Source organism: Gorilla gorilla, chromosome 11 (assembly GCF_029281585.2).
Source record: "Gorilla gorilla gorilla isolate KB3781 chromosome 11, NHGRI_mGorGor1-v2.1_pri, whole genome shotgun sequence".
NCBI classification, from domain to species: domain Eukaryota; kingdom Metazoa; phylum Chordata; class Mammalia; order Primates; family Hominidae; genus Gorilla; species Gorilla gorilla.
The window spans coordinates 98,621,919-98,634,883 of record NC_073235.2 but is presented as its reverse complement, the minus strand read 5'-3'; the positions used below and the strand labels follow the sequence as shown (position 1 = coordinate 98,634,883).

Below are 12,965 nucleotides of genomic sequence, written 5' to 3'. Positions count from 1 at the left end.
TTGAGAATTCCTAGGAACCTGGTAAACTTTCCCCGCTTTTCCTCATTCCAAGCACATTGACATGTATTTTCAAGTGCAGAAGAGAGAGGGGCTTTGGAAACTTTGATTCACTGCTTTTTGCAGCTGTTAGAGTGCTCACCAAAATTTGTCAAAATTTTGGAATGTGAAGGTTTGTTTTTCTAGGACCATTATAATGCCAATCCCAACCTCAGTGATGCCAGAAGGAAAAGATCTTTCCAAACACCATGTGGCTTATTATGCCAAATATGGGACCCAGAAGTTTATTTAAGCTGCACATTTCTAGGAAATTAAATGCAATAACACCTAATTTATCTGGTATTATTGGAGATGTGCTCTCTTATGTGGATTTTCCAGGTAACCAAAGCTATGATTTTAACTGTATGAGAATTTGTTTAACCCCCTATTTGCTGAAACTCTTTCATAAATATATTATATTTCTCTTTACTTTCCTATACACTGCACATTGAGGATATTTCATGGTTTGGGGGGATCATTGTGCCTATGAATCATGATGCAGAGCTCTTGTTACTTGACTAGAGCTGGACTCCCTGGAAACTAGCACCAGCAGAAAGTCACCTTCAACAGAAGTAAAACACTCAGAGAGCACAGAAGAGCCCTGTGGGTCTTTACTAAAGATTGTCTTGAGGGGATGGGTTGTGAGAGGGAATTATTTCTCCCACCACATTGTGTACCCTTAATGATCTTCGTTTTCTTTCTCCCACCACAAAGTCTTAGCATTTTACCAGCTGTTTATGTCATCTTCTTCTCTTTTCACAAACAGTTCCTCTTCTCTGCTCACTCTCTCTCCTTTTCTTCCTTCCTCCCTCTCTATTCCTGTCTCTCTCTCTCTCTCTCTGCGTGTGTGTGTGTGTGTGTGTGTGTGTGTGTGTGTGTGTGTCTGTCTGTCTGTCTGTCTCTCTCTCATCTGTCCCTCTCCCTTTCCCCACCTTTCCTACAGTCCCTGAAGTAGCTTTAGAGTTGTTTTTAGAAAAGGTGTTTGATCCCTTCCCTTGACTCAGCCCTACAAAGATGATCTGGGAACCAGATTGCACAAATGAAGGATGCTCCCTGGGTGGGTAGCGATGGGGAAGTTGTGATCCCAGAGACCAAAAGAAAGCCACAGACACTGTCTCTCTCATAGTATAGAGACTTAACTTTTTGTTGTTGTTAGTCTCCCTTGTCCTCACCCATAGAGCTGTCAGAGAGTGCCTGCTGTTAGCAGACCCTTTACATTTCCCTTTAATAAATCATTTCCCTGCCAAGATCTCTGTCAAGGTTTGAGAAGTCAGAGCATTAAGTTATTTTCAATAAATGGTATGTACATGAACATCAGCAAGCTCCAAGAGATGACTCGAGGGCCTTATACTACTCAGAGAATAAAGCAAAAATGCCAGGTTTTCAGTGCTTGTGCTTTGTGCCAGGGATTTGGACGTGTTTTTTGTTAAGTTCCAGCGTTGAGCTATGTTCCAGAAGATGGAGCCTTCCAGAAATTATTGTAGTGCTTGATGTTTTGTTTTCATTCACTCACAGGGCATTTGTTTTAAATGTCATAGGGATTTTTTGAAAGTGAACCAGGAAAGAGGTGAGCGTCTGAGCTGTCCCAGGACAGAGGCATGGAGCCATGCTGGATCAGGCTAAGATCCAGCCCCTGTCCAATACGGAGAACCAGTGCTAGTCATCAGAACAGTCCAGGTTCTGGGTCACACACCCAGAATCAAAAAAGACTGAGACTGCCCGGGAGTTGGATGCCAAGCTATTTCTAGTGTCTTCTGAAATATTTCGTCAGATAGAATTCTTTAGTTTGTATATGATTATGCAATTTTGTAACAGTATATGAAAATAGGGTAACACAATATAGAAGTTCTTTAGACCTGCCTAGCAATGACAAAGCAAAAACTCCCTAGTGTCTGTTACTGAAATTTTTTCCTGCACAGTATTAGCAAAATGCTGACTATCCATGAAGTCAGCCTTTCATTTGATGTAACATTGATCTTTTGTACCTGACTTTCTTTAAGACTGTAAAGACCATAAAATTCCTCTGTCTACAAAGTATTATAACCTAGAACTTCACTTGTAGTTCTCATACAATTTTATTAGCGCAATCTTCCAAGAACATTTTGTATTTCCAAAGTGGAAGTAACATCATTCCTGCTCTGGAATTTCTTGGCAATTATACCTCACTTGTATTAAGAATTTGACAAAGGCCAACAGCATAATTTACTGTAATTTTATTTATTTATTTATTTATTTTGAGACGGAGCCTCACTCTGTTGCCAGGCTGGAGTGCAGTGGTGCGATGTCAGCTCACTGCAACCTCCACCTCCTGGGTTCAAGTGATTCTTCTGCCTCAGCCCCCCAAGTAGCTGGGACTACAAGCACACCCAGCTAATTTTTGTGTTTTTAGTAGAGACGGGGTTTCACCATGTTGGCCAGGATGGTCTCGATCTCCTGACCTCATGATCCACCCACCTTGGCCTCCCAAAGTGATGGGATTACAGGCGTGAGCCACCGTACCCAGCCAATTTACTATAATTTTAAAATGAAATAATGTGTAAATGACTTCTTTCATGATGGAACTATGAGCAAAAGAATTTTTGCATTTAACAATTGCTGTCTCAGAGTTTTTATAATTAAATCCCTTTACCTAGAGTATAAACAGAATCAGAGCTAATTTTTATTGTGTCTGTATTGATATTGATGGAATGCATTATGGTATTTCCCACGTCCTTTTAAGCATCTCAAATTATATAGGAGTAGTTAGTGTCTGTGCTGTTTTTTAAAGTAATCAGCTCTTAAAAATACATGTTTCTTGGCAGGGCACAGTGGCTCATGCCTGTAATCCCAGCACTTTGGGAGGCCGAGGGGGGTGGATCACAAGGTCAGGAGATCGAGATCATCCTGGCTAACATGGTGAAACCCCATCTCTACTAAAAAAATACAAAAAAAATTAGCCGGGCATGGTGGCAGGTGCCTGTAGTCTGAGCTACTCAGGAGGCTGAGGCAGGAGAATGGCATGAACCCGGGAGGTGGAGCTTGCAGTGCCCGAGATCGTGCCACTGCACTCCAGCCTGGGCGACAGAGTGAGACTCCATCTAAAGAAAAAAAAAAAAGTTTCTTTTGTGTCTTAAAAGATTTTCATTCAGTTCCTTGTTCATTTTTCTCTCTCTTATCAATGATTTTGCTCTTGAAAGTTGATTCATTACAGCTGCGTTCTGCCCTGTCTGGGTTTTCTAGTCTGCAGTTTCTCGGACTGGAGCACTGACACTTTGATTGTGTCACCCTTGAGTGGACTTGAACTGCACGGTCCTATCCCTCATTCGTCTAGGAGAGCAGCCTTGTGTTCATGGAGATAATGTTCCTTCGTGTTGCAAATTATGCCTTTCGGTACACAGGAAACTTTTGCCCTGTGTTAGTCCCTGGATGCTGCCCATGTGTTTCACTGGTGATGTTTGACCTTCCTATAAGGGAATAGTGGTTCTCAGCCATAGCTACACATTACACATTGGAATCATCTGGACAGTTGTATTTAACACTCATGCCTGGGTCCCACCCCACATTCTGGGTCTTTACACATTTTGTTGTAATGCATCTTGGGTGTGGCCTGAACATTGGAATTTTTAAAAGCTTCCTAAGTGATTCTAATGTGCAGTCAAGATTGAGAACCCCTGCCTAGGAGTCTCTTCTGCTTCCCAGATCTTTAAAGTCAAGTTTATTCACTTGCTTTATGACATAACTCAGCTCTTTGCCTAACTATACAAACAGATCTCCAGACAGATTATTGGTCAATAGGCAGTTTTGTACAAATTCATTAGTAAAATCTCAATTCATTTCCCTGTCTTTAGTATTCACCTCTATGCAGACAACAACAGCTAACACTTATGTGGGATCTCTTATGCAACAGTCACTGCATAAAGTGCCATAAACACACTAACTCAGCTCATCCACACATGTGGCCCTGAGCTCTCACCCCAATTCCAGCCCTATATTTTTCAGTCTCTAGGACATTTGGTTAGCTGTCATATCCAAGTCAATATGTATAAAGTTTCACCTTGTCCACCTGCATCACTTCCCACACTCTTCATAGCATCAGGTAGATAGACTTGGCTCAAATCCCAAATCTACTGTCACTGGAATATGACTTGGACAGGAAACTGCACCTTCATTTTCCTTAGTTGCAAAGTGGTGTGTGATGGTCCTAGTAATACCCGCTTCGTAGACTTGTGAGGATTTCTCAAGATCCCCTGTGCAATGTGCATCATCTGTAATGTACAGCAGGCGCTTAACAAGTAAGACCTGTTGTTATTGTTTAAATACACTTTATATTATCATCATGCTTCCCATTCTTCTTCCTTGCTTATCTGTTCTTTTCCCAGTGCATATTTCACATTGTAGATGTTTCTCTGAGTCACTCACTCCAGTCTAGTCCTTATCCCCCCAGGCTTCAATTACTGCAACGACTCCTAACTGGGGCTCTTTCCTCTTGCCCACCCTTAATTTACTCAACACACTCTGAAAATAATTTCTTAAATAAAACACCATTTGTATGTTATTCTTCTGCTCAAGAACCTATAAAGGCACTGTTCACTGCATCATGCCCAAACTCCTCTGCTAGGTTTTAAAAATTCTTGTCATAATTTGGCTCTAACACTTCTGATCAATTTCATTTCTCATTACTCCCAGCACTCCTCCTCCACTCTAGGCTAGCTTGGTTCTCTTGGCGTCTTCTGAACACACATGCAGTGCTCATGCCCCCTGTTGCTGCTGTGTTCCACTTTAGGATATAAATTCTCCTTCTTTTGCAAGGTGTGGTTCCAATTAAGCTTCCTCCCTAAGGCCTTTTCCACTTTGATCTCTACTTATACTCATTTCTTTTTTATAACATTACTATTACTTTTGCATAACACTGATCTTAACAAATGCTTGCGGGGCTTGGGGGGCAGGCAGCCGTGTCATTGAGTGGCTGCCACAGAGTGGTGAGCGCATGCCTCGTCTAACAGAGTAGCTGCAGCTGCCCGCTGGATCCCCAAGGAAATGCAAGCCAGTCATTGCAAGATTTCCCAAATAATTTTCAAGAGAAAAATCTGGAATTTTTTAATTTGAAATTTAACTTGTAAATGTTGGCAATTGATTTAAAATATTCAAAAAAGATTATGGGGCAAGCAACTGGGATCTATAGGACTAGGTATAGCCCCAGGGGTACAGCTTTGTTTCCTCTGCTTTCTAGTCTGTATACCACCTAGTTCAGGACTTAATTATTCTCTAATTGTTTCATGTTTTATTTCTGTTTCCCCACCCCACTCCAGCAACCCCACCTTACTCATTTTGGACATCCATTGGTGAACCTAACATAGTATTCCCAATGAATAACAACTATTTAGTTCACTCATTTGTTAAAGACATTTTTAATGAACTTACATGGTATGTAATGAACAAGACTTCCCAGCTTTTGTTTTCTGGTTTCTTTCATTGGTTGGGAAATATTTAGTGGAAATATCCAGTGTTTTTGTCATGGCTCTGTGTTTGATTTCCATATTCATCATCAGTTTTCTATCCCAACCTGCTGCTTGTGTTACCCAGTGACACAAAACCAGATTTTTCTATGGAAAGAGGAACAATTGGCTGGGCATGGTGGCTCACGCCTGTAATCCCAGCACTTTGGAAGGCCGAGGTGGGCGGATCACTTGAGGTCAGAAGTTCGAGACCAGCCTGACCAACATGGAGAAACCACGTCCCTGCTAAAAATACAAAATTAGCTGGGCGTGGAGGTGCAAGACTGTAGTCCCAGCTACTCGGGAGGCTGAGGCAGGAGAATCGCTTGAACTCAGGAGACAGAGGTTGGGTTAGCCGAGATCACACCATTGCACTCCAGCCTGGGCAACAAGAGCAAAACTCTGTGTCAAAAAAAAAGAAAGAGAAACAATGTTACTTTTACATATTATTAGTGATAATTACCATTGAATAACGTATAAAATATGCTTATATAATCTAGATATTCTCAGTACTTGGCACATGTTAAGAATGCAATAAATGGTCTGGTGCAGTGGCTCACACCAGTAATCCCAGCACTTTGGGAGGCCAAGGCAGGTGGATTACCTGAGGTCGGGAGTTCAAGACCAGCCTGACCAACATGGAGAAACCATGACCCTACTAAAAATACAAAATTAGTCGGGCGTGGTGGCGCATGCCTGCAATCCCAGCTACTCAGTAGGCTGAGGCAGGACAATCACTTGAACCCGGGAGGTGGAGGTTGCGGTGAGCTGAGATTGTGCCATTGCACTCCAGCCTGGGCAACAAGAGCGAAACTCCATCTCAAAAAAAAAAAAAAAGAATCCAATAAATATTAGTATTATTTATTCTCTGTGCAAGTGCGCACTTTGTGCAAGTGAGACAGGTGCCTTTTGCAATTATGTGTTATATTAAGATTTTACCCTGCAATATGAGATTTATGTAATTATGTGTCTAAAATCATTCTTGGTGATAGTGCATATCTAAAAGAAGTTTTGTAGGCCAGGTGCGGTGGCTCACGCCTGTAATCCCAGCAATTTGGGAGGCTGAGGTGGGTGGATCACCTGAGGTCAGGAGTTCCAGACCAGCCTGGCCAACATGGCAAAACCCTGTCTCTACTAAAAATACAAAAATTAGCTGGGCATGGTGGCAGGCACCTGTAATCTCAGCTATTTGGGAGGCTGAAACAGGAGAATCACTTGAACCCGGGAGGCGGAGGGTGCAGTGAGCCAAGATTGCACCACTGCACTCCAGCCTGCTGGGTGACAGAGTAAGACTCCGTCTCAAAAAAAAAAAAAAAAAAAAAAGGTTTCATGAGGAGTTTTTTGGTGAGAAATTTAGAGTGAATGATTAAAACCTCACTCTTGGTGCCACTTACTTATATACCATGTACTTTCCATTGCAACTTCCTGTCTAATTGCCATGATATCATTTCAGCAGCAAGCAAAGACATTTCATCCTAACAGTTACTACTAGACATGAGTAACTCTGTTTGACTCATATTAGTTTGGACTGAAAAGGGGAACATACTTGAGAAACACATGGGCACCATTGTAACTATTCAAACAGAATTTTTATTCTCAACAAAAATGCCACAAAGAAGACGTCACTTAAGACCTTGGTTGAGGTTTGTTATATCCTTCAACTTGCAGAAATCAAAAATGCAGAAGTTAAGACAGTTGCCTCATTTGACTTGTTGATTGTGATAGCTTTTGTCCATGGTGATGTGATGAACATAAGGACGATGCACAAATCCAGATTGTCCTCTCTTTGTGGTTTGCTGCAGGTACCCAGCGTGCCAATGCCCGGGCTCCAGCCCCTTACAAGCGGGATTTCGAAGCCAAACTGAGGAACTTTTACAGGAAGTTAGAGACTAAAGGATATGGACAAGGCCCAGGGAAGTTAAAGTGAGTCAAAGTGACACAAACCACATAATGTATAGATGGTGAAAGGAGGGGGCACAGTTGGGCCTCTAGGAAATTGATTGTGATTTGGGATGACTAGCCTTCATTTTAGTCGGCATAATTATTTTGGAATTTGTAAATTATAGGATCATCTAAAACATAGTCCTGGAATGAAACATGATTAAGCTTAACATTTTAAAACAAATAGTGAAGACACTGCCACTTTTCATGTAAAAATAAAGGCAAAATAAAAGCCTGATTAATTTTTTTCCTCTGAAAAGTACGTCTTTGTTGGTGCATAGTATATTCATTAGCTATAAAGCTATCCCAATGTCCTCCACTGCAAGTTTCTGTCTCCTGAACTGACCTGAGTGTAGGAATAGTGCTCAGCTCTGTTCAGTTCTGTGAAACAAACTTCACAGCAGAACATGTCATGAATGTTGTTTCTGCCTTTCTTCATCCACCTCCTCCTTTCAAATGGGGAAACTGAAACATCATCATGTTGTTTGGCCTAGAATTGTTTCCATTCCCTACTTACCCTTCTTTCTCTCCTCCCTGCCTTCACCCCTGTCCCACGTCCCCACTGGAGATCAGTCTGCCACTGAGAGAGGACAGAGGAGGGACGGTCTCCACTGGAGCACCCCTGTGACCCTGGGTGCCTGAGAGAGGGTCCAGAGACCAGACCGACAGCAGCCCCATGGCTCACTGCCCCACCTACAGGAAGGCTTGCTTGATTAAAATCCACCTTCATTGTCCTAAAACATCATCAGCCTGCCCAAGCACCATACTTCTCTGAGCTTTACTTTTCTCACACTTAACTTACAAAGGTCTAGGATGATCCAGCTGTCATGCATTCAGCCTCCCTATCATCTCTCTGCCCATTACCATTTACATTAAGAGCAAATTGATATCTATGGAAGGATGACTTTAATTGGCATCATCACAAGTAGATTAACCTGCCACACACATCATTCATTTGTATCTGTCCCTTAGGGACTGTCAAGATTCACTTAATTTAACAATTAACAATTGGAAACTCCTCTGCTTTGGAGGATATTGAGAATTTTTTTTTTCCTCTTGGTTCTCACAGTCATCTTGCTGGGCACTTAATAATTGAATTCCTTGTCTACGTGCATTGAGGCTTAAAACATTGCCTCATAGAGATGTTCTTGCTTTACTAAACAAAACGTGTGTGTGTGGGGGGGTGTGTGTTGGGGGGGTGTGGTGTGTGTGGTGTTGTTTTATGATCATTTTTTTTCTGGGATAAACTGATTTGACCATTTAGATAGGATTCTCCAGTTGTTTTCACTGGTCATAGGTAGGGTACTCTATTTACCAATGATTCTCTCATGTAACTTTTGCTAATGCTATTAAGAGTTAAAGACAAATGTGTACTTTATTGCAGACAGCAATGATATTAAGTAACTTTCTTCTTACCTAGTTAATTGTGGCAAATGGAAATGTTCTAGAAAGATAAGTAAATTATCTTTAATAGTATAGTAATAACTTGTATTTTCTAAATTGTCTCTTTATGGACAGGTTAATTATCCGAAGAGATCACTTACTAGAAGATGCTTTTAATCAGATTATGGGCTACTCCAGAAAAGACCTGCAGAGAAATAAGCTATATGTCACCTTCGTCGGGGAGGAAGGGTGAGTAGAACAGAGAAGTGGCCTGTGGAACATAAGCTGTGGCCACAAGGCGGATGTTTCTCCACGTCGCTGTGGTTGCCTGAAACAGGAAATCCTTCTGCCAGGAAGTGCTGTTCTCATACACTTAAACCTTTGGGCTTTTTTTTTTTTTTAAAGGTCTCCTCTGGCTTTTAAATCACTTGACATAGAAATTCTTTAGTAAAAACTTGTAGCTTTAGATCATTTTTGAGAACAGAAGCCTAGTTTAGTTTCTTCTCTCCGGACCTCTCTTTCTCTTAAAGGGAAAAAGTAAGGCTTTACAAGGAAAAAAAACAAGGAATTGCATTTATGCAATTCCTTTGTGATCTGTGATCTTATCTTCTACCCTGCAGGGCTAGGTAGAACATACTTCCTCTATTAAATAAGTTCAGTTTCAGAAACATGAATTAGAATCTTGCTGTTCTACCCAGAAGCCTCCACAGAAGTAACTCTTGGGCCTCGGCTCTTATTTCTCTGCCTCCAGTTTTTCTCTTCCCTTGGGAAGGCAGCACACCTACCAACATTACTACCTAACATAAACAAACATGTCCCGCCTTCCATGACTCTTCCATGAGTGTGCTTGTCAAGATAAGGGTTAGGAAATGAAGCGGGGAAGACTCCTACACAGTGTCTGTTGTGCCCAAATAGACATAACTTATTACACATCACATTAGAAGAGGCCAGCTGTCATCCCTCCCAGACCCCTTCTTCCTCATTTCAGGTCTGGGTTCAAGTCTCAACATCTTCTTCATAACTCAGCAGCTGCTAGAGGGAATTTTTCTAATACCATACAATTGTCTGGTTGTGTTCTCTGTGGCTCTTGTTGATTTGGATCATTTTAAGGCTATCCCTCTCAGTCATGCCTGGGAATAAAGTATATTAGATTATGGAATCATATTAGTGATATTGAACAAATTCAGCCATTCAGTACACAGTGGATGAAATAGTGACTCCAAACTATAAAATAATTTGCCTCTGCTGATGGAACTAGGGAATAGAAAAATCAGGATTCAAATTCAGGCCGTTTGTCTTTCATCTGGTACTCTGGGACTAGCTCTGGGACCTAAGCAAAACTCCTGCACTCCAGCCCATCTGAATTTTTTCCTATCTCTGGACATTTTGCCCATTCCAGCTAATGACTGATAACTTCCGCTCTTGTCACATGCAGTGCTGTGTAGTCTCCCAGCTATTCCTACATTAAGGTAAAGTAGTATGTGCAAACACACTATGACATGACAAAATTTGTACAGAAGTTTGCATGAGACCTGAGCCTTTCATTGCTGATGTGCATAAGTGGACTTCTCACTTGTGTTAGTTGGCTTAAAGATGAAGGTGCACAGTTGAAAATGAAGGCAAATGTTAGCCTAATCACTGGTATGCATGAGATTCCAACTATTTCCTTACATAATCAGTCTGGTTTGGATGAGAATACTTTTCCTCCCCCAGAACTCCAGCTGCCTCCCTTCATTGTTGGACCAGAGTTTGTTGAGATCTCAAAGATATAGGGAAGAGTCTTTGGAAGCACTGATATTTAAGTTTGAATAGAACAGACGTTTATCATGACTGATTTTCCTAAAGCAGTCTCCTCATGGTTTGGATTAATGACATTAGTTCCTAGGAGGAGGTCCAGGGTGAGTGGGGCTTGATGCCTCTGTATTCGATTACATTACATTGATGTCCAAATGCTTCCTGCCTCCATCACCTGTCTCCTTCCTGTGACATCAGAGGGAAAACAAGGGAGAGGATGTTCTAAGCTGTGAGCTCAGTTAGCAGGGACAATTTCTTAATCTGTTCACTCTGCATATGGTTTATTGAAGCTGGATTTCTGGACTCATGACTTTGTCAGGTCAGTATCATAAATTATTAGATATAGACTTTAATTTGCTATTGAGGTACCGAGGATACATATGCTGTTTTTGAGAGATGAAAACAGTAATTGTGCTGGAAAAATAGAAAGCTAAAAAAAAAAAAAAAAAAAGAAAGAAAGAAACCTTGAGCTACATAAAAGTAAGGAGCTCTTTTAGCCTTTGCCACCTTCTCAAACACATTGACTCTATCACATGAAAATGAACAACCCTAACTTTTTTTCTGGATTATAATACATACCCAAAGGGAAGAGCGACCCAAATTTTCCATTGAACTATAAAAATGGAGCTGGAGGTTTTCTGTTTTTTTGTTTTGTTTTGTTTTGTTTTGTTTTTTGAGACAGAGTCTAACTCTGCTGCCCAGGCTGGAGTGCAGTGGCACGATCTTGGCTCACTGCAGCCTCTGCCTCCTGGGTTCAAGTGATTCTCCTGCCTCAGCCTCCTGAGTAGCTGGAACTACAGGCACATGCCACCACGCCCAGCTAATTTGTTTTGTATGGAGGTTTTCTGTTACTTTCTCTTTACCAATTCTAATCCCCTCAAAATGTATCATTTTGTAAGTTCTTCATGTCTGGGTCTAGTAATGAGCATTTAAAAACACATGTATCTGGCACCCAGATCTTGGTTTGTAATACCATTCTTTGATAAAAAGAATCAAGGTTTTTAGAGAAATGGCTGATTCTAACACTAAGCAGGAAATATACAAGATGCAGCCCGAAGCATCTTTTGGTGTCTGCCAGAGATTAAAGAAATCCTCAAAAATCCCAGTCATGGGGTATGTTGAAAAAACCCAGGAGCCAACTGAAAGAGTTCCCAATGGACAAAGCTGAGATAATTTGAGCAACAAAATAAATACAAGGCTATTGATTATAAACCAAAGTATAAAATAAATAACCATACTGATATAAATACATGGTTGAATACATAAATAAATGGGGAAGAATAGAAAAATATCTTTTGCAAAATATGGAACCAGCCCAAATGTTCATCAATCAATGAGTGGATAAAGCCAATATGGTATATATATACACCATGGAATACTACTCAACCATAAAAAGGAACGAAATAATGACATTCACAGCAACCTGGATGGAATTGGAGACCATTATTCTAAGTGAAGTAACTCAAGAATGGAAAACCAAATATCTTACATTCTCACTCATATGTAGGAGCTAAGCTATGAGGACACAAAAGCATAAGAATGATACATTGAACTTTTGGGACTTGGGGGAAAGAGTTGGGGGTGGCAAGGGATAAAAGACTACACATTGGATACAGTGTAAACTGCTCAGGTGATGGTGCACCAAAATCTCAGAAATCACCACTAAAGAACTTACTCATATAACCAAACACCACCTGTTCCCCAAAAATCTATTGAAATAAACAAGAATAGCAATTAAAAAAAAGAATCACTGCTCTCAAGGTAGATATCAATTTGTTTAAGGCAAACAGTAGAAAATATGCCCTTCAGAAACTGCTGTAGGTCTGGGGTAGGCACATGATGTAATTTGGCCCAATTAGACTGAAAGAAACTCTGTTATATTGTAGTTGGTGAAAGGTTCCACTAAAAAAGAAAAAATCTATTTTGCAGAATATTTCCATACAATCAGCATAACTCTCTACTCTTTAGGTATGGAATGCGCATAGTGACTTTATTCCAAATAGTATAGTATGGAAAGAGGGGGAACAAAGTAACTTCACAGTAGAGAAACCTGACAAACGCTATGGCAGTCAGGTGATCAAGGTCAACATCAATAGCCACAAGTCATGTTGATAATATGTACCCTCGGTATGATGTGTGAGGATGGCACTTTACCTCTGTGGTCTTCCTCCCGAACACATAATGCTAGTCCAACCATGAGAAAAATGTTAGACAAGATCCCAACTGAGAGACATTGTACAAGATACCTTACCAGCACTCTTTAATACTCCCAAGGTCAACAAAGACCAGAGGAGCCTGAGAAACTGTCATAGCCAAGAGGGAGACATGACAATTAAA

At 40.9% G+C, this 12,965-nt stretch overlaps 1 protein-coding gene across 12 annotated transcripts in view; it reads left to right on the top strand.

The window, feature by feature from the left end:
- The window catches only part of HECW2 (HECT, C2 and WW domain containing E3 ubiquitin protein ligase 2), a 393,499-nt gene that overhangs the window by 338,316 nt on the left and 42,218 nt on the right, over positions 1–12,965 (top strand). For all 12 annotated transcript variants that reach the window (XM_055379315.2, XM_055379323.2, XM_063695060.1 and 9 more), the window contains 2 exons: positions 7,313–7,433; positions 8,970–9,083. In XM_055379315.2, the coding sequence (XP_055235290.1) occupies positions 7,313–7,433; positions 8,970–9,083 (235 nt within the window). The remainder of the gene's footprint in view (positions 1–7,312; positions 7,434–8,969; positions 9,084–12,965) is intronic.